We start from the raw sequence: 20,464 nt of genomic DNA, 5'->3' as shown, positions 1-20,464 counted from the left end.
TCGCCTTCGGCACCTAATCACTATACCTCTTCTCAGGAAATCTCAACTACCCCAACTTGACATTTCGTCCTTTAGATTGTAAGCTCTTCTGAGCAGGGACCGTCCTTATTTGTTAATTTGTTAATTTGTACAGCGCTGCGTAACCCTAGTAGCGCTCTAGAAATGTTAAGTAGTAGTAGTGTCAGACTTTCTCACTTAAGGAGGGTCGTGATGATATGGTAGCACTGTTAAACAGCAGTAAGGAGTGAGGAACACACTTGAGGGTTAATTGTATAAAGTAAGTGCTAACATTGATGCACCACTTACGTATATAATGTTTAGAATATTAGCATATATGCCTATATTTGCCAATATTTCACCTAAATGTGATTCTGTAACTACATGCACTTTGATACCATATAGTTTATAGGTGGGCATACACATAGGCAGTATCTGGGCAGAGCATAGGCAGAGTACATAGTTACATGTTTAATTTATAGATTATTAGCATCATATCTCCAGCAGATAGGAACAAATGCTTACACTGGCTCTATGAATGGCACAAGTGCTTGCGCTTAAGTGCGCATATGCACATATCTACCCTGTTAAGCTAGTCTGTCTATATAAAATGCACCTCCAACATTCTAATGAAGCCTCACTTTCCCAACGTTCTAAAAGTGAAGTGGCTGAGATCGCTTTTCCTCCATGAGTGTCTGCCCCGCCCACGCGTCAAACGTGATGACGTTGAGGGCGGGTCATAATGACGACAACTACACTGTTAGATTGCAAGCTCTTTGAGCAGAGACTGTCTTTCTTCTATGTTTGTGCAGCACTGCGTACGCCTTGTAGCGCTATAGAAATGCTAAATAGTAGTAAGCAAGGAAGCCCATTGGTTAATCTCTGTTTCCACTCCCCAACGCAGTCATCATTCCCATACACTCAAAACCAAGCAAAATCGCCGCTGGACCCCAGCCCACAGTCCCCCTCACCCACCCTCCCGCAACCGCTCGCTCACAGTTCCGCCGCCCTCCCCGACTCCGGCCATGCTGCAGGACGATTACTACACATGAGTGGAAGTGACCCAATCAACTATACTGTAAGCAAGGAAACCCATTGGTTAATCTCTGTTTCCACTCACCAACACAGCCGTCATTCCCATACACTCAAAACCAAGCACACCTAGGAGCTGCTGATCCACATTGTCGTTTTTTTTTCCTTCTTCCATCTGAAACGCGTCTAAAGCTGTTTCTACTGGATAAACTGTACCTTAACAGGTAAAGCACAAAAGGTTTTTGTTTTTGGATTCTTACTGCACACCTTTTTAATTTATTTGAAAGCTTCCCATCTGTACATATGAATATCATGAAATCTAAATTAAATATCACTAAAACAACTTTAAAAATTATTCTACGTGATAGAAACAGCAATTTTAAACTCTGTATTTTCAGATCATTTGTCAACAATACAAAGTTTATCCAGGTAATTGCCCGTGCCTGCGTCAGCCTCGCCGTTGCCTGTCAATGTGTGCCACTGAAAGAGTATGAGGGAGCTCCAGCTGCCTCTGGGTCAGGACAGGACTTAGCTGGTGGACGCCAGAAGCAGTGTCTCCTTAGGTTGACAGTAAATAGCAACCCACCCACCCCCAAGCACCTTGGAGGGAGGGAGGAAGGGAGTGGACAGGACCGTGGAACTGGGAGGGAGGGTGAGGGACCCTTGAACTGGTAGGGGGACCCTGGAACTGGGAGGGTGGGAGGGGGACTATGGAACTGGGAGGGAGGGAAGGTGACCCTGGAACTGGGAGGGTGGGGACACTGAAACTCTGAGAAAGGGTGGGGGGCACTCTGAAACTGGAAGGGACCCTGGAACTCGGAGGGAGGGGGAGATGACCCTGGTACTCGGAGGGACGGAGGGAGGGGGGATGACCCTGGAACTCGGAGGGAGGGATGGAGGGGGGACTCTGGAACTGGGAGGGAGGAGGGAGGGGGCCCCTGGCACACACTGATTCTCACACACAGACTCTCTCACGGACACACTCGCACCCAGTCTCACGCTCTCTCTGTCACACACACACACTCGCACATTCACTCTCTCTTACACAGTCAATCTCAAACATACACACTCCGAGGAAAACCTACACACACACACACACTCTCTCTCTCTCTCACGGATACACTCGCACCCAGTCTCACGCTCTCTCTGTCACACACACACACTCGCACATTCACTCTCTCTCACACAGTCAATCTCAAACATACACACGCCAAGGAAAACCTTGCTAGCGCCCGTTTCATTTCTGTCAGAAACGGGCCTTTTTCACTAGTATTCTATAAAAGACAGAAAGTGCCTACCTTTTTTTTTTTTTATAGAGTAGGCTCTTTCCAGGTGCCCTCAGGGCTATGGGTGCACAGTTATAGAGTTACATTGTTGCTCTTTTTGATAATCTTTATTAACAGTGATTGGTACCTGTAGACATGAGGATCTCAGACCTTAGGTTAGGTGTGCAGGAAAGGCTTACTGATATGCCTTGAAAAGGAGGTAACCTCTTTTGTGATAAAGCCAAAGAAGTGAATGATAAAATAAAAGACCAGTGTTCTATGTTTCAGGCCCTTTCCCTAGCCACTTTTGACCCAGTCTCCACATCATCAAGGAGGCACTAATATCTTCTGCAGAAGTATTGTTCTTTGCCCCCTCATCCATGTCAAGAGTAGGGACATTGATCTTGCCCCAGACAGCGGAGGGCCCCAGAACCACAAATGACTTGAGGTTTTGACTAGATCTAGGAATGCTTAGCCAGTATTCCGGTGCCAGTTTGGAGAGCCATTCTGTATGGAGAACTGAGATTTTGCATAAACCATTGGTCAAGTGTTACCTCAGACAGTTTGGTCCTTGGTATAGCACAGAATGGGTACAGAATTTGTCTGGAAAACCTGCCATATTACCCATAGAAAGTTGCCTGGTCTCTTAACACATGGCACTCACTACTTAGATCTGTAATGTGGCAAGCAGCTACGTGGAGAAAGGATTCCAGCCATGATAAAGGCCAACTGCTCATTTTTCTTTGATTTTTGCTTGACTGAACTACCAACTGAAATTCATAAAACTTTTTTTTTATAGGATTGTTGATTCAAATATGAACTGTATTGTACACTTCGTACTTAAGACGATAAGATGTGCCAGGCAGGGTCAGACTAACGGTCTATCAAATCTAGTATCCTGTCTTTTGCACTGGCGAGATCCCAGTAAGAATACCCATTCTCCATTACTTGTTTGCAGAATTAAGAGAAGGAGACATCTAAATCTATCTGGTTATTGTTACTAGCTTTGATTACATTCTCTGGCACCAATTTCCATATTTTAATAGTGCATTGACTTAAAGATACTTTGTTAAATGTTGTTTTTAATCTGATTCTAGTTAATGTCTTAGAATTCATTAAGTCTTGTTACTTTGTATTGTGATTTCTAAATACATTCTTACCATTGACAAGGAAGCACTAATGCTTATTTATAATTCTGCCTTAGATGGAAAAGTTTTAGTTAAAAATGATTATAAAACATTTTCAGTTTTTTCCCCCATGTAGATCTCGGCATCAAAAATCATTTTGGAAAAAGAAGTTGATGAACTGAAACGGAGGCTTAGTGGAACAGAACAGGCTTTGCAGGCAAGCCAGACCAGGGAAAATGATTTGAAGAAAAATACTGAGGTAATAAAAATAAAGTGCTAAAAAAAAGCATTTTCTGCACTTAGGGAATTATTGATGTTATCTTCCAACCTGCCAGTTCTGTTATGCTGGAGCTTGCAGAACAAAAGAGTGTCTTCAAGGAACTGTTTGAGTTCATTGATTGTACATAGTAACTTAGTAGATGACGGCAGAGAAAGACCTGCACGGTCCATCCAGTCTGCCCAACAAGATAAACTCATATGTGCTACTTTATGTGTATACCCAGTGGTGTGCTGGAGCCGGCTCGCAAGAGCCAGTTGTTAAATTTATTGGCATCTTGCGAGCCGGTTGTTTACCGAGTGCAAGCCGGCTTCCCTCTCCTCCCCCCACCTCGCGAGCTGCAGGCTCCACAGGTCGTCCATCATCTCCTGTCTGCCCTCAGCTCCCCGATAGCCCTTGTTTCCTTCCTGCTGCCGCCCTGCCTTTAAATATTGTATTTTTCCTCGTGTTGCAGCGCTGGCATTGAAAGCAGCAGGGAAGGCTCGAGCCGAGCCTGCTGCTTTCAATGCTGGTGCTGCGACTCGAGGAAAAATACAATATTTAAAGGCAGGACGGCGGCAGGAAGGAAACAAAGGCTACGTGGGAGCTGAGGGCAGACAGGAGATGATGGACAACCTGGGGAGCGGGGGATTGGGAATGGGGGGGGGGGGGGCTGGAAGAAGGCAGTAAATGTCTGGCGTTGAGTAGGGGAGTGGCTAGAAGGGAGATGGTTGACCTGGGCTGCTGGGGGGGGGGGGCTGGAAGGAGATGGTTAACATGGGTGGATGGATGGGAGGGCAGGGGGAGAAGAGGGTTGCTGGACATGGGTGGATGGAGGGGAGGGTTTGGGAGAGGGGAGTTGCTGGACATGGGAGAGGAGGGCATGGGGGGAGAGGAGGGTGGATGGAGGGAAGGTGAGAGGAGGGTTGCTGGACATGGGTGGATGGAGGGGAGGGTAGGGGGAAGGGGAGGGTTGCTGGACATGGGTGGATGGAGGGGAGGGCAGGGGAGAGGAGGGTTGCTGGACATGGATGGAGGAGAGGGAAGGCAGAAAGAAGAAATGCTGGACATGGATGGAGGGAAGGGAAGAGAGAGGAATGAGATGAGGGAAAAGGAAGAGAGGAGAAAAACTGCACATGGATGAAGAAAATAGGCAGAAGCTGGATCCACTGGACAGTCAAGTCTGCGGAGGACCCAGCTTTTACTTACGGATGTAGGACACGAAATGAAGAAGAAAGGCGGAAAGTAAAGAAATAAATGGAAAGGAAGCCCTGGAAACGGAGTTAAGAGGACAGATAGCAGCAGAATCAGATACTGGGCCAGCATGATCAGAAAAACAAAGTCACCAGACAACAAAGGTAGAAAAAAATCATTTTATTTTCATTTTAGTGTTTGCAATATGTCCACTTTGAGAATCAGGTGCTCAACATTAAAAGTTTATATTTATTTACTTATTTATGGCATTTTATCCCACTTTAAACATGAACTAAATTGGAACCTGGGATCATTTACATTTTTTTTTCTGGAGAGAGTAATGCATTGCCCTCCCCCCCAAGGCTCACTCCCCGGCTATAGCCAGCTCTGCAATTTGGGGGGGGGGGGGGGGCGCAGAAGTGGACCGGGGAGAAAGCCTGTTGTTAAACATTTACCAGCACACCACTGTGTATACCTGACCTTCATTTGTATCTGCCATTTTCAGGGCACAGACCGTAGAAGTCTGCTCAGCACTAGCCCTGCCTCCACCACTGGCTCTGCCACCCAATCTCTGCTAAGCTTCTGAAGATTCATTCCTTCTGAACAGGATTCCTTTATGTTTATCCCACGCATTTTTGAATTCCATTACCGTTTTCATCTCCAATTCCAAGTATCCACCAGTCTCTCCGTGAAAAAATACTTCCTGACATTTTTCTTCAGTCTGCCCCCCTTCAATCTCATTTCATGTCCTCTAGTTCTACTGCCTTCCCATCTACAGAAAAGGTTCATTTGTGGATTAATATCTTTCAAATATTTGAACGTCTGTATCATATCACCCCTGTTTCTCCTTTCCTCCAGGGTATACATGTTCAGGTCAGCAAGTCTCTCCTCATACGTCTTGTAACGCAAATCCCATACCATTCTCGTAGCTTTTCTTTGCACCGCTTCAATTCTTTTTACATCCTTAGCAAGATACGGCCTCCAAAACTGAACACAATACTCCAGGTGGGGGCCTCACCAATGACTTATACAGGGGCATTAAAACCTCTTTTCTTCTGCTGGTCACACCTCTCTCTATACAGCCTAGCAACCTAGTTACGGCCACCGCCTTGTCACACTGTTTCATCGCCTTCAGATCCTCAGATACTATCACCCCAAGATTCCTCTCCTCGTCCGTACCTATCAGACTCTCGCCGCCTAACACAAACGTCTCCCGTGGATTTCTACTCCCCAAGTGCATCACTTTGCATTTCTTCGCATTGAATTTTAATTGCCAAACCTTAGACCATTCTGCTAGCTTCCTGAGATCCTTTTTCATGTTTTCCACTCCCTCCCGAGTGCCCACTCTGTTACAGATCCTAGTATCATCCGCAAATAGGCAAACTTTACCTTCTAACCCTTCGGCAATGTCACTCACAAATATATTGAACAGAATCGGCCCCAGCACCGATCCCTGAGGCACTCCACTACTCACCTTTCCCTCCGAGCGAATTCTATTTACCACCACCCTCTGGCGTCTGTCCGTCAACCAGTTCCTAATCCAGTTCACCACTTTGGGTCCTATCTTTAGCCCGTTCAGTTTATTTAAGAGCCTCCTGTGGAGAACCGTGTCAAAAGCTTTGCTGAAATCTAAGTAGATTACGTCTATTGCTCGTCCCTGATTCAGTTCTCCGGTCACCCAATCAAAGAACTCAATGAGATTCGTTTGACACGATTTCCCTTTAGTAAGCGGTCTTGAATGCAAAAATTATAGGGTCAGGCTTATGAACCTCAACATGTATACGCTGGAAGAGAGGAGGGCAAGAGGAGACATGATAGAAACGTTTAAATATCTCAAGGGCATTTATGTACAGAAAGAGAGCTTTTTCAAATGAAGGAGAGTTCTCGAATGAGGGGGCATATGACAAAGTTAAGAGGGAATAGGCTTAGGAGTAAACCTACAGGGAAAAATGGCTGCCACTGGTATCTTATTTTGCTTCGGTATAGAGATTAGTTCTGAGTTTGATGTATTTTGTGGCCGATGCTTGCTCTATGTCTGTATTTGTATCCTCCAGCCCTCCTCCTTCCTTTTTTTTTTTCCCTTTCTTCTTCTCCACCTCCTCTTTCTTCCCCTTTTTCTTAATGTGATTCTAATTGTGAATAGTTGCTTCTTGAATGTGAGCTCCAGTTTTGCCATGATTTGTAAATGTTGCTTGTTGTACTGTGGTGAGCTCCTGCTTCTATTGTATTGAAATCCAATAAAAGATATTAAACTAAAAAAAAAAAAAATTAAAGGGTGGTGGAGGCGTGGACTGTTCCAGAATTTAAAAAGGCATGGGATAAGCATGTGGGATCGCTTAGGAACAGGAAGAATTAGGGGTTACAGAGGATGGGCAGATTGGATAGGTCATGTGGCCTTTATCTGCCGTCATGTTTCTATGTTTTACCTTTCAGCTTATATTTTTTACTGCTGTTGAGTATTGATACTGTATTAACTGTTGATGATAATGAATAGTATGCACAATGATCACATACTGCATGTCCTTGCATTTATGACAATTGCAGGAGGAGATAATTTTAATAATTCACCCAAATCTTTGCTCCTCTTGTAAGCAAACCAAGGTCTCCTATCAAAGAGATAATATGCCCCCCCAATATTTGGCTATAATTTCAAAAAATATGGTTAAACACAGGTAATGCATTGCTCCTTCTTGTTCTCTCTATATGTAATAACCAGTGTCGGTCGGCATTGTAAGCCCTTTTGAACACTCTTTTCACCACTCTATTAGGGTAATCCCTCTGCTGAAACCTACCCAACATCTGTCTAGCAAGTGTTAGAAATGCCTGTTGATCAGAGCATAATGGTTTAATTCTTAAAAATTGACTACCGGGTATACTATCTCGTAATTTACGGGGATGGAAATTACTGTAATGGAGAATGGCATTTCTGTTTGCTTCTGATACAATTTAGTATCAAAGCCAGTCGGTACCAGTGTAATCAGTATATCCAAAAACTCTACACTGGGTGTCCCCATCTTCTACATGAATTGAATGTTAGGGTCACATTTATTTAAATATTGGCAACATTTATGAAGTATATTTTATTTATTTATTTATTCAGAATATTTATACCCTGCTTTATACCACTTAAAGCAGCCTCAAAGCGGCTTACAATGAACTGAGGAAACAATTACAATGACAGTAGAGAGGGTAGAAGGATCAGAGGAAGAAGGGAAGGGAAAATGCACTGAAAGGCATACAAGTACAATGAAATCAGAAATTGATTAGATAGAAACAAAGAAACAGAGAAAAATAGACAATAAGGAAAGGTGAAAAAAGTCCAAAATGGTCCATAAATATATTGGTAGGAAGGACTTCAGGTGATATATTGAGTCCGAGGTGTAGGCTGAACCTCTTTTTGCTGCCTGTGCCAGTCTCTGATGGTAGAGAAGGTTTTGATTCAGTTGGATTGAACAGTGGCAACCGGCCACACAACCGTGGCAGGATGAGATGAGAGCGACCGAACAGGCCAAGTTGAAAAAGCAGGCTGCAGAAGAAGTTGAAAGCTGCTCCTCAACCGTCCTCTCCAGCTCCTCAGATGATGGATGCAGCTACCAGGCGAAGCAGTTCCAAAAGGCCCAACGGCCCAGTTACAACGATCAACGGATGATGAACAGGCCCGAGGCGAACGGGCGGCAGGCTGAGTGCCTATGGGTGCAACCAAAATGCGACAGCAGTAGTTAGCGGCCTGAAGAGAAGAGGAGGGAACCAGAGGCAAACGGCAGCAGCTGGAGACTGTCATCACTCGGCCGAACAGCTGATTGCACGCAATGAAGGCGGGGCCCAGGATCCCAACGGGCCCGGCGACAACACCGCCAAGGAGTTAGGGACATTAGTACGCCTGGTTCAGAAGCTGCCGTCTTCCACAGTATGTGGAACCGACAAGGCAAGCTGAGACTTCCAGTCACTCACGGAACGAACGGCCCGAGCAGGCGGCCGCTATTGGCCGGCGGCAGGCACACAGAAACGGCGTGAAGTATATGTAATTGAAAGGGCTGTTGATGTGTAAGACTGTTGATGAACTAATTCGCCTTACGTTGGATTCTTAACTAGAATGTATAGCGTTTCATGCTTTAGTATTGTATAGTGTATTGTAAGATTAACTCCAGCTGTGATACATTTCAGGCTATATTTTAATGGAATATTCATTGTGTGTTTTTCAAATAATAAGAATTAAAATGATTGGCACAATAATTGTTAAGTGTAATGAATATGCATGAGATAAATTTGTGCGTACTACCTCCATTGTATGTAAATCTATCATTTATATTTATTGTGGGTATCCTGCAAACCTGACTAACTTGATGTGTACCAAGAACTGGGCTGAGAATAATTCTGTGTCACAATTTTTTTCTTCTACGACAATTGAGATCAGTTAGATTGTTTTTCGATCATGACACTTTTTGTTCTCGTATCTCTTTCTGTAACTTGTATAGATTATTGCAATATTATCTATTTAGGTATTTCAAAAGCGTTACTTTCAAGACTTTCAAACATTACAGAACACGACTATCCATTTACTCTGCCACCTAAGTAAATTTGATTATGTCACTCCTGCTTTGTGTGCTCATCATTGGCTACATATCTTTTACCGAATTAAATTCAAAGCATTGTTGTTAGGTTTCAAGGCCTTTTGTCAAGGCATACCACCCTATCTTCACTAACAATTCGTCATTCTTCTGTGTGGGTCTTGCGAGCATAAACGATCATCGTATGATTTTGACTGGACCGCGTCTTGCACGATTGGAAACAACTCAGGCCCTCCCCCCCTTTTTTTTTTTTCTTTTTTTTGCTGTTCCCCATCTTTGGAACTCCCTACTCGTCTGTGTGTGGTGAACTTAATGAAATTCAAATCTCTACTGAAGCATGGTTTTTTCAAGAAGCTTTTACTGATGAATGAGGGGGTACTTTGGGTTTCTGGTCCCTGAGAGAAACAGCAAATAGATGTTACTCGGGTTAATCGCCTTCGCAACATCCACAAGACCTGTAAGCTGAGACACCAACGCTGAATACTTTTTTACGTATTCAGCATTGGTGCCTCAGCTTACAGGTCTTTGTGGATTTTGCGAGGGCGATTAACCCGAGTCCCTGAGGAAAGTATTGAAACCCGCGGTGTCGGGCGCAACCAGGGGAAGCCCATGTGGACTGTAAACTTCAGAGAAATGGATTAAGATAAGTTATGTTTATTTTTATTGAGCACATTGAATTTGAGCACTCATGTATGTTTGCAATAGCACCTAAATTTCACATCTAAGAGATAGCCCTATGAAGAGATGCTTTGCCACTAGGCAAAATAATCAGTGATATTGCCTTTATTAGTGGGTCTCCTGAGGGTTTCTCTTTAATAGCAGAAAAAAGTTTTACAGACACAAAGAATAAAGAAAGTAAAAGGTACTGCTATTAGCAGGCAACTAGTTATGGTCTTTGGTTTTGTAGATTACCAAAGGGGCACATTAAAATTATAACATGAAATTAAAAAATATTAACAAAGTTTTTGCTTAGAATTTCCAGGGAAAAGTTGCATGCTTACTTGTAGTTTTATCTCAGTTTCTGTATGTAAGATAAAAGCCTTTTACTAAATTAGTAGAGTAAGCCAAGGCAGCAGTCTGTTCATAGTGCACTCCATCTCATTGGAACAGTCACAGCATGCCTGTGGGTTTTGGATTGAGAAATAATGTGACAGTTGGGTGGTGGAAGTTTTCTGTGATCATAATCAGCAATTAGTTTACCAACGATAGGTACTAGAAATGTGGTTTAATTAAGAAATTGGGGATAAAGTTGCCCTGAAGCATTTAATGAGAGTTCTCATTTGGACAAATATCCAAGTCAAGAAAGTTATTGAGCCAACTCTGTGGCTGCAAAGCAGTGAAGCAAGCAGTGAAGCATACTACTGTGCAGTAGGTCCAAATTTGGGTTCAAAAAAGGCAGCTGTGTCTGTTTAATTTTGCTTTCAAATTCATTGTTCTTTTGCAAATCCTGTACAGATAGTCTGTGGAGTTACTGTCTTTTTTTTTTTGTTTTTTTTGCCCTTGGGTTTTTAAGGAAAGAACCTGGCAGCTAATTCCAGATTCAGGCCTCTGTTTATCATACAGGAGACATTTTATAGAGGTATTATGATATTCTTTGATTTATTCTCTACTCCTTTCCTATTCATAATATTCTGTATGCTGTTTGACTGCTGCAACACGTTGATCAGATTTTGGTGTATTGTACACGATGGCACCTAAATCTTTTTTTTTTTTTAGTGGTGACGCTTAATGTGTAACCTAGCATTTAGATATAATTTGGGTTATTCTTCCCAATGTGCATCACTTTGCACATGTCCACGTTAAATTTCAGCTGCCATTTTGATGCCTGGTCTTCCAGCCTCCCAAGGTCCATATACTTTCACAGTTTTGAATAGTTTCAAGCTATTTGCAAATCTGATCACCTCACTCATAGTTCTCTTTTTCAGATCATTTATGAATATGTAATACAGGTCCTTGTGGCACTCCACTATTCACCTTCTTTCATTGAAAGAATTGTTTATTTAACCCTATTCTCTGTTTTATATCTTTAAACCAGTTCCCAGTCCACAAGATAGCATTGCATCCAATCTAGTGGCTTCTATTTTTTCTCAGGAGTCACTCATAAGGGACTTTGTCCAAAGCTTTCTGAAATTCTAGTTACACTACATCAACTGGCTCCCCTTTACCCACGTTGTTTCATGCCTTCAGAAAAATGTAGCAAATTGGTGAAGTAAGACATTCCATGGCGTAATCCATTTCAGTCTATCCTATTAAACCATGTTTGTCTATATGTTCAGTAATTTTCTTCTTTATAATAGTTTCTATCATTTTGCCTAGCACTAATGTCAGGTTTACTGGTCTGTAGTTTCCCAGATCACTGCTGGAACCTTTTTAAATAAATGGGTTGTGGGATAATTTTAATGACAGATTACCAATAAGAGACCAACAGTTTCATTTTTTAGCTTTTTCAGTACCCTCGGGTGTTTACCATCCGGATCAGGATATTTTCTGCTCTTTAACTTGTTGATTGGACAATGCATCTTCAGGTTCACTAAGATTTCTTTTAGTTTTTTCTGTATTGTCACCTTTAAATACCATTTCTGGCTCAGGTTGTTTCCTGAAATCCTCCTAAGTAAAGACAGAAGCAAATAATTCATTTAGCTTCTACTATAGTCTTTTCTTAACTGAGTGCTCTTTTTACACCTTGATGATCCAGTGATACAACTGATTTCTGAAGACGCTTTTTGTATCTAATGTACCTGAAAAAGTTTTTGCAATATATTCTTTTCCCGAAAGCAAGCTTCTTTTTATGTTCTTTTAGCATTTATCAATTCCTTGCATCTAACTTGCCAGTGCTTATGCTACTTCTTGTTTCCTTCATTCAGATCTTTTTTCCATTTTCTAAAAAATGTTCTTTGGTTCTAATAGCTTCCTTCACCTCACGTTTTAACCGTGCTGGCTATTGTTTGGCCTTCCTTCCCTCTTTTTTGATATTTGAATACATTTGGTCTGGGCTTCTAAGATGGTAGTTTTAAACAATGTACTCACAAAAATTTGAAGGAAGTGAGCTACTATACAACCACAAAACATTCATTCAATATCCTCACAAATTTTTACTGACATCAGAGCAACTATTGAAATTCACATGGAGGGAAAAGCCTGAGCAAATTCAGACCAAATGGAACACGGTCTTTAATGGTCTTAGTTGCAATCATGGGCATAAAAAAACCTGCCTTGGCCCTTCAATAGCAATTTACTTCATCTCCAATTACAATTAAAAAAATTTTTTTAAACTTATTTACAGTGAAAATAAACAGCTTCTACAGAAGTGTCCATCTTCACAGCAGCATTACTAGCACAGGCTCCACCACCGATAATGGCCAGCTTGTCAGAAAAACTGCATCAGGGGTTAGCTTAATTTTCTGTGGAGCACCTTTAAAAGACGAATCATATCTGAAATAGGAAACTGAAACTGATGTCAGTACATACATTCTTTGCTCACTCGACTTTACATCGCTGCTTCACAATGGCTGAGTTCTCAAACATGGCGTTCTAAAATTTCAAACAGATGCCAATCTTAAGTAGAGAGGTGTGGTAGCCGTGTTAGTCCACTCTTAAAGGTTATCAACAGAAATCAAACAAAACATGGAAATAAAATGATACCTTTTTTATTGGACATAACTTAATACATTTCTTGATTAGCTTTTGAAGGTTGCCCTTCTTCGTCAGATTGGAAATAAGCAAATGTGTTAGCTGATAGTATATATAAGTGAAACATCCAAGCATTTCAATGACAGTCTAGAAGGGTGGGGATGGGTAGGAGGTATGCATGGGGACATCAAAGCATTTCATTTCATTGATAGTCTAACAGGATGGGTATGGGTAGGTGACACCCAACAGACAGGATTTAACAAGGATCTGGGTTTTCTAGCCCATTATAAACCATAAAGTTGTATTTCTCTGTTTATCACCCTCTTCTCACCTACCCACACCCATCCTGTTAGACTATCAATGAAATGAAATGCTTTGATGTCCCCATGCATACCTCCTACCTACCCCCACCCTGCTAGACTGTCATTGAAATGCTTGGATGTTTCACTTATACTATCAGCTAACACATTTGCTTATTTCCGATCTGACGAAGAAGGGCAACCTTCGAAAGCTAATCAAGAAATGTATTAAGTAAGTTATGTCCAATAAAAAAGGTATCATCTTATTTTCTTTTCCATGTTTTATTTTGTTTGATTTCTATTGATAACCAAACAGACGCCAACTAAGCATCCACCAGTTACAGGCAAAGGCGGGGTTACTACATCAAATCAGAAGAAGTGATGCCGTTGAATTTTCCCATTCACTCCTGCCGGTTCAAGGGCATCTGGTTTAAAGATTCAACATTGTTCTAACTGCAAAAGGCGCTTCCATCTACCTCCTCCTCCCTTGTGTGGCGCTACCCAAGCTAGCAGCATACATTTCAAGGAAAAGAATTCATGATTAAACTGTCTACAATGATTAGTCAAACAGGTGTCTCTTTGAATCACTATTTTGCTCTTATGTTCCAACATCCTCGATTTAAAAGGAAGTGAAGTCTGTTGAATATATAGTTTATTTTAAAATTTGTAGCTGTTCCTTATAGCTTTTTTAAAAACATTTTTCTAATTTTATCATAGTTACCCTTTTGAAAGTTAAATGCTGTTCCCGTTGATTTCTTTAATGTCCTCTCTCCAGTTATAAGCACAAGCCAAAAAAGGGGGTGGAAGCCACCAAAACCACAAGTCCAAAGATAACAGATTCTGTGAATATTCAATTTAGTGTTTATTCATCAATGAAACATACAGGTAAAACCCAACATTGACCGTGTGTTAGTGACATAATCCTTTTACATTTAGAACAGAGACTTTTTTTAAAAATTGTTTTTATTGAAATGTTTTCAATGTAATAGTACAAACAAATGCTGTATAACAATTAATAGCAAACCTTTTATATATGAAATCAAGAACAACCTCCAGTAACCCCCTACCCTTGTACCCTCCCAAACCTCCCATCCCCCTCCATATTCACACCATAGCAAAAAGTTTGGGAACCTACCATATATTCTCATAGAAAAAGTGCGTATGGATTTGTCTCATTGGCCTTCCAAGTAATATACAAGTCCCACACTTTATGAAATCTCAATAATTATCCTGTGCATATTGCTGTTAATTGAGTCATCTGGTAGATATAGTCCAGTGTCAGGTTCTCAGGTTCAGAGCCCGCGGGGCCGGGCTCTGGAGCAAACGTGAGCCCTTGGGCTGCTGACGAGGAGCGACAGCAGCAGGCAAAACCCACCAACCAACACTGGGTAAGCACACCGGCAGGGACTGCAGGCACTGCCCAGCGAACCAGAACACCTGGACTGGAATCCCCCGGACTGGAGGACACAGGACTGGAACACTGGACTGCAATCCCTCGGACTGGAACACACACCGGACCGGAACACACTGGACTGGTCCCCCGGACTGGAGGACACAGGACTGGAACATGGGACTGGAGCACACTGGACTGGTCCACACAGCTTCACCTGCACTTAGCTACTAAGCCCCCCAGAAGTTGAGCTCCTGGGTTCGAGTAGCCGACAGGACTTACTGGATACCGGATGACATAGGGACCAGGACTGGAAACAGAAGTGCTCCTAAACCTAAACTGATCTACGTGCTCCCAAGCCCTAAACCAGCAGGAGTGTTCCTAACAGTAAACTGACAAAAGGACTTCCTAAGCCCTATACTAAACAGGAGCTCCTAAGCCCTGCTCAAGAAAGGGACTTCCTAAGCCCTAAACTAACAGAGCAGGGTACTAAACACAAAGCTAACACAGGTGCTACTAAGCACCAAGCTACAAGCAGAGCTTTACACTAATAAGCTAAACACAGAACTAACCAGCTACCTAAGCACTGCTCTAGCAAGCTAGATACAACTAACAAGGTGCATCCTAAGCACTACTCTGGCAAGCAACCAGAAGAGCTCCTAGCACTAAAAGGGAAGACAGGGGAGCCACAAGGAAAAAGAAGGGAAGCTAATACATAAGCCAAAAGTGATTCTAAATCACCAAACACCAACAGCAAAGACTGCAATGCTCCCAATAGCACAAACACCAGAAGTACTTCTAACAGCAAACTCTGCAGTGTTCCTAACAACACCAAACCCTGAAGTACTTCTATCAGCAACAGAGCTTCCAAAGCCCTACACATAGCAATGCTTCCAATAGCACAAACACCAGAAGTACTTCTAACAGCAAACTCTGCAGTGTTCCTAACAACACCAAACCCTGAAGTACTTCTATCAGCAACAGAGCTTCCAAAGCCCTACACATAGCAATGCTTCCAAAACCAAGAGGGAAAAGCAGGGGAACCATAAGGGAAAAACAGGAAAGCTACACACACAGTCACCAGTGCACACTGCACTAACACTAACCTGGACCTTAGCAAAAGCAAGCAGGGACCCTAGACACAATGTCAGAAGTGCACACTGCACCACCCTACCTAAAGCAAACACAACCGTTGCAAAGGCCCCGAAGGAAACAAGACCACTTCCTTATCAAGGCCCTCCCTGATGATGTCACACTCCCTAGACCTAGGCAAAAGCACACTGACCCAGAGAGGCCCAACCCACACCAATGCAAAACCGTGACACACTTGAAGCCAGTACACCCAAAGAGAGTTAGAGCAACTCAGACTACCCACACAGGTGCAGTATAATGAAACAATTAGAGCCATGCTGCTGGAAGCTGCCAGCACAGAGAGACAGAGCCAGCTCAGAAAAGACAGAGAAAAGAAACAGGAGCCAGCTAAGAAGCTGACTCCCAGGAAAGAGGTAAGTTTGAGAGGGGTTCAGACCCCAATCATAACATCCAGTTTCTGAAAAACTCTGGTCAGTGCTGGCTGCGCAAGTTGCTTCCAGGCTGCTGCAATTTCTGTCTTACTGGCCACAAATATACTGGTTATCAATTTATGTACCTCAAGCTTCACACCATAGGGCTTAAAGTGCAATAATCAGTATTCAGCTTGATATGGATATATACATTTAACTATTTGTTGAAGAATCTTCAGTATCTCTTGCCAGAATAGGCTTATCACTGGGCATGTCCACCATGCATGATACATATCACCCTGAGCTCCACAGTTACACCAGCATTTTGCTGTCCCTTTATGAAGTATCTGAATGAGTCTCTTGGAAGTATAGTACCATTGATAGAATATCTTTTATCCATTTTCCATCAGAGCAACATAAATGGAAACCTTGAAAAGATATTTAAAACATTTCTCCCACTTAGTGAATTTATATTTAGTACCTAGAAGCGCTTCCCATTTTTGTATATAACCCTGAGTGGAAGCCTCCGGGATAAATAATGCATTATAGAGTTTAGAAATACATCCCCACCCACTTCCCCCTTGCATGGTCCGCTCTAGGCCTGTTTCTGCAAGCCTTAGCTCATTCAAGGCCCATCTATATATATAGTCTCTGAGTCGTCGGTATTGAAATATATGATGGGATGGTACCCGATAGTCTTCCTGCAGCTTCTCAAATGAGACAAATTCCCCTTCGTCCCATGATTGATTCAAGAACAGTATTCCCTGCTGTTCCCATAAGTGGTAAAGCAAGTCCATTCTGGGGCGAACCAAATCACTGTTTGCAAAAATAGAGCCGCCCCAGAAAAAATGTTCCTGCCACCCGACTCCAGAGTGCTAATGAGCAATTCAAAATAATGGAACCGTACCCATTAAATTGGTCAAGGCAGGCCTAGGCAACCATAACATGACTCGCAAAGGCGTAGAGACCAGCCATGCCTGTTCCAGAGCCACCCATTGCTTCTGAGTGAGATTTGCCCCATTCTGTGAGGATTCTAAGGTTTGCTGCTTGATAATAGAGAAGAAAATCTGATACTCCCATCCCACCCTTTAGCCGAGTTTGATAAAGCATGGCCCTTTTAACCCTTGGTGGCCGTCGCCAGATAAACAAAAAAGCCTTATGCTGCAGCCTTACAAAAATATTTTTAAGTAGTGGGATTGTTAATTCTATAAATAAATATAACAGTTTTGGCAGTAGCATCATTTTCAGGGCCACTATTCTACCTAACCAAGAGAGCCCAAGGCCCTCCCAATGATCCAGCTCCATGAACAACTCTTGTATTTTAGAAGGATAATTTGCTGCATATAAATCATTAATTGTCTTAGTTATATTGATCCTCAAATAGTGTAATTTGGGTTTGCAGAACTTCCGATTGACCTGGATCTATTATTTTATTTAAGATTTCAGATTTTGCCATATTGACCCCAAATCCCAATAAAGGGCCATACTTATGGAGTTCTCGGGTAAGGCCATTAGTGATCTAGAGGGCTCTGTAAGAGTTAGTAGGATATCATCAGCAAACAACTGAATTTTAGAATGGATGCCCTGCCATTGACCACCTCCCACTGGGCTCAAACTGCACATGCCAGTGGTTCAATATTCAGGGCAAACAACAATGGAGAGAGCACGCAACCTTGGGGTTGTGCCATGTGGTAAATCAAATATCTCAAAGTGCCATTCACTCGCAGTCATGCTCGTGGATTACAGTAGATAAGACGCAGCCATGTGATAAAGCGACCTCGAAAGCCAAACTATCCCAACACTAAAAACATAAAGGAGCACTGGACATGGTCAGACGCCTTCTCTGCATTCAATGATAGAAGCAACATCGGTTGCTGCTCTACCTATGCACGATGAATAAATGTAACGTCTTCTTAATATTGTCAAATGTTTGCCTGCCTCAAAATGAATCCAGCCTGATCTTCGTGGATCAACTACTACTACAAATCATTTCTATAGCTCTACCAGTCGTACGCAGCGCTTCACATGAAGAAAAGACAGTCCCTGCTCAAAAGAGCTTACAGTCTAAATCAGGACAGACAAACAGGACAGATAAGGGTAGGGAAAAGGGACTATTGAAGAGAGGAAGGCAAGATAAAGGTTATGAGCAGGTGACAGGTTAGGAATTAAAAGCAGCATTAAACAGGTAGGCCTTTAGCCCGGATTTGAAGGCGGCCAGGGATGGAGCTTGACGTAATGGCTCAGGAAGTCTATTCCAGGCATAAGGTGTGGCGAGATAAAAGGAACGGAGTCTGGAGTTAGCGATGGAGGAGAAGGGTGCAATTAGGAGAGATTTGCCTAGTGAATGGAGTTCCTGGGAAGGAGTGTAGGGAGAGATGAGGGTGGAGAGGTAGTGAGGGGCAGCAGGGTGAATGTACTTATAGGTTAATAAGAGGAGCTTGAACTGTATACGGAAATGGATAGGGAGCCAGTGAAGTGACTTCAGAAAAGGGCTGATATGGGCATAGCGACTTTGGCGAAATATTAATCGTGCAGCAGAATTTTGAACAGATTGAAGAGGAGCGAGATGGCTGAGTGGAAGACCTGTGAGAAGCAAGTTGCAGTAGTCCAAGCAAGAGGTGATGAGAGTGTGGATGAGGGTTCTGGTAGCGTGCTCAGAAAGGAGAGGGCAAATTTTAGCGATATTATAGAGGAAGAAACAACAGGTTTTAGCAATCTGTTGAATACAGTGGGGGAAATAAGTATTTGATCCCTTGCTGATTTTGTAAGTTTGCCCACTGACAAAGACATGAGCAGCCCATAATTGAAGGGTAGGTTATTGGTAACAGTGAGAGATAGCACATCACAAATTAAATCCGGAAAATCACATTGTGGAAAGTATATGAATTTATTTGCATTCTGCAGAGGGAAATAAGTATTTGATCCCCCACCAACCAGTAAGAGATCTGGCCCCTACAGACCAGGTAGATGCTCCAAATCAACTCGTTACCTGCATGACAGACAGCTGTCGGCAATGGTCACCTGTATGAAAGACACCTGTCCACAGACTCAGTGAATCAGTCAGACTCTAACCTCTACAAAATGGCCAAGAGCAAGGAGCTGTCTAAGGATGTCAGGGACAAGATCATACACCTGCACAAGGCTGGAATGAGCTACAAAACCATCAGTAAGACGCTGGGCGAGAAGGAGACAACTGTTGGTGCCATAGTAAGAAAATGGAAGAAGTACAAAATGACTGTCAATCGACAAAGATCTGGGGCTCCACGCAAAATCTCACCTCGTGGGGTATCCTTGATCATGAGGAAGGTTAGAAATCAGCCTACAACTACAAGGGGGGAACTTGTCAATGATCTCAAGGCAGCTGGGACCACTGTCACCACGAAAACCATTGGTAACACATTACGACATAACGGATTGCAATCCTGCAGTGCCCGCAAGGTCCCCCTGCTCCGGAAGGCACATGTGACGGCCCGTCTGAAGTTTGCCAGTGAACACCTGGATGATGCCGAGAGTGATTGGGAGAAGGTGCTGTGGTCAGATGAGACAAAAATTGAGCTCTTTGGCATGAACTCAACTCGCCGTGTTTGGAGGAAGAGAAATGCTGCCTATGACCCAAAGAACACCGTCCCCACTGTCAAGCATGGAGGTGGAAATGTTATGTTTTGGGGGTGTTTCTCTGCTAAGGGCACAGGACTACTTCACCGCATCAATGGGAGAATGGATGGGGCCATGTACCGTACAATTCTGAGTGACAACCTCCTTCCCTCCACCAGGGCCTTAAAAATGGGTCGTGGCTGGGTCTTCCAGCACGACAATGACCCAAAACATACAGCCAAGGCAACAAAGGAGTGGCTCAGGAAGAAGCACATTAGGGTCATGGAGTGGCCTAGCCAGTCACCAGACCTTAATCCCATTGAAAACTTATGGAGGGAGCTGAAGCTGCGAGTTGCCAAGCGACAGCCCAGAACTCTTAATGATTTAGAGATGATCTGCAAAGAGGAGTGGACCAATATTCCTCCTGACATGTGTGCAAACCTCATCATCAACTACAGAAGACGTCTGACCGCTGTGCTTGCCAACAAGGGTTTTGCCACCAAGTATTAGGTCTTGTTTGCCAGAGGGATTAAATACTTATTTCCCTCTGCAGAATGCAAATAAATTCATATACTTTCCACAATGTGATTTTCCGGATTTAATTTGTGAT

At 43.0% G+C, this 20,464-nt stretch overlaps 1 protein-coding gene across 1 annotated transcript in view; it reads left to right on the top strand.

Annotated features, from left to right (window-relative positions):
* CENPF (centromere protein F) overlaps window positions 1–20,464 on the top strand; it is a 233,655-nt gene that overhangs the window by 87,646 nt on the left and 125,545 nt on the right. The window contains exon 9 of the mRNA XM_030196036.1: window positions 3,558–3,680. Coding sequence (XP_030051896.1) covers window positions 3,558–3,680 — 123 coding nt within the window. The remainder of the gene's footprint in view (window positions 1–3,557; window positions 3,681–20,464) is intronic.

Source organism: Microcaecilia unicolor, chromosome 3 (genome assembly GCF_901765095.1).
Source record: "Microcaecilia unicolor chromosome 3, aMicUni1.1, whole genome shotgun sequence".
In the NCBI taxonomy this organism is placed as follows: Eukaryota; Metazoa; Chordata; class Amphibia; order Gymnophiona; family Siphonopidae; genus Microcaecilia; species Microcaecilia unicolor.
Note: the sequence above shows the minus strand (reverse complement) of the source record. Positions and strands in the feature narration are given on the sequence as shown.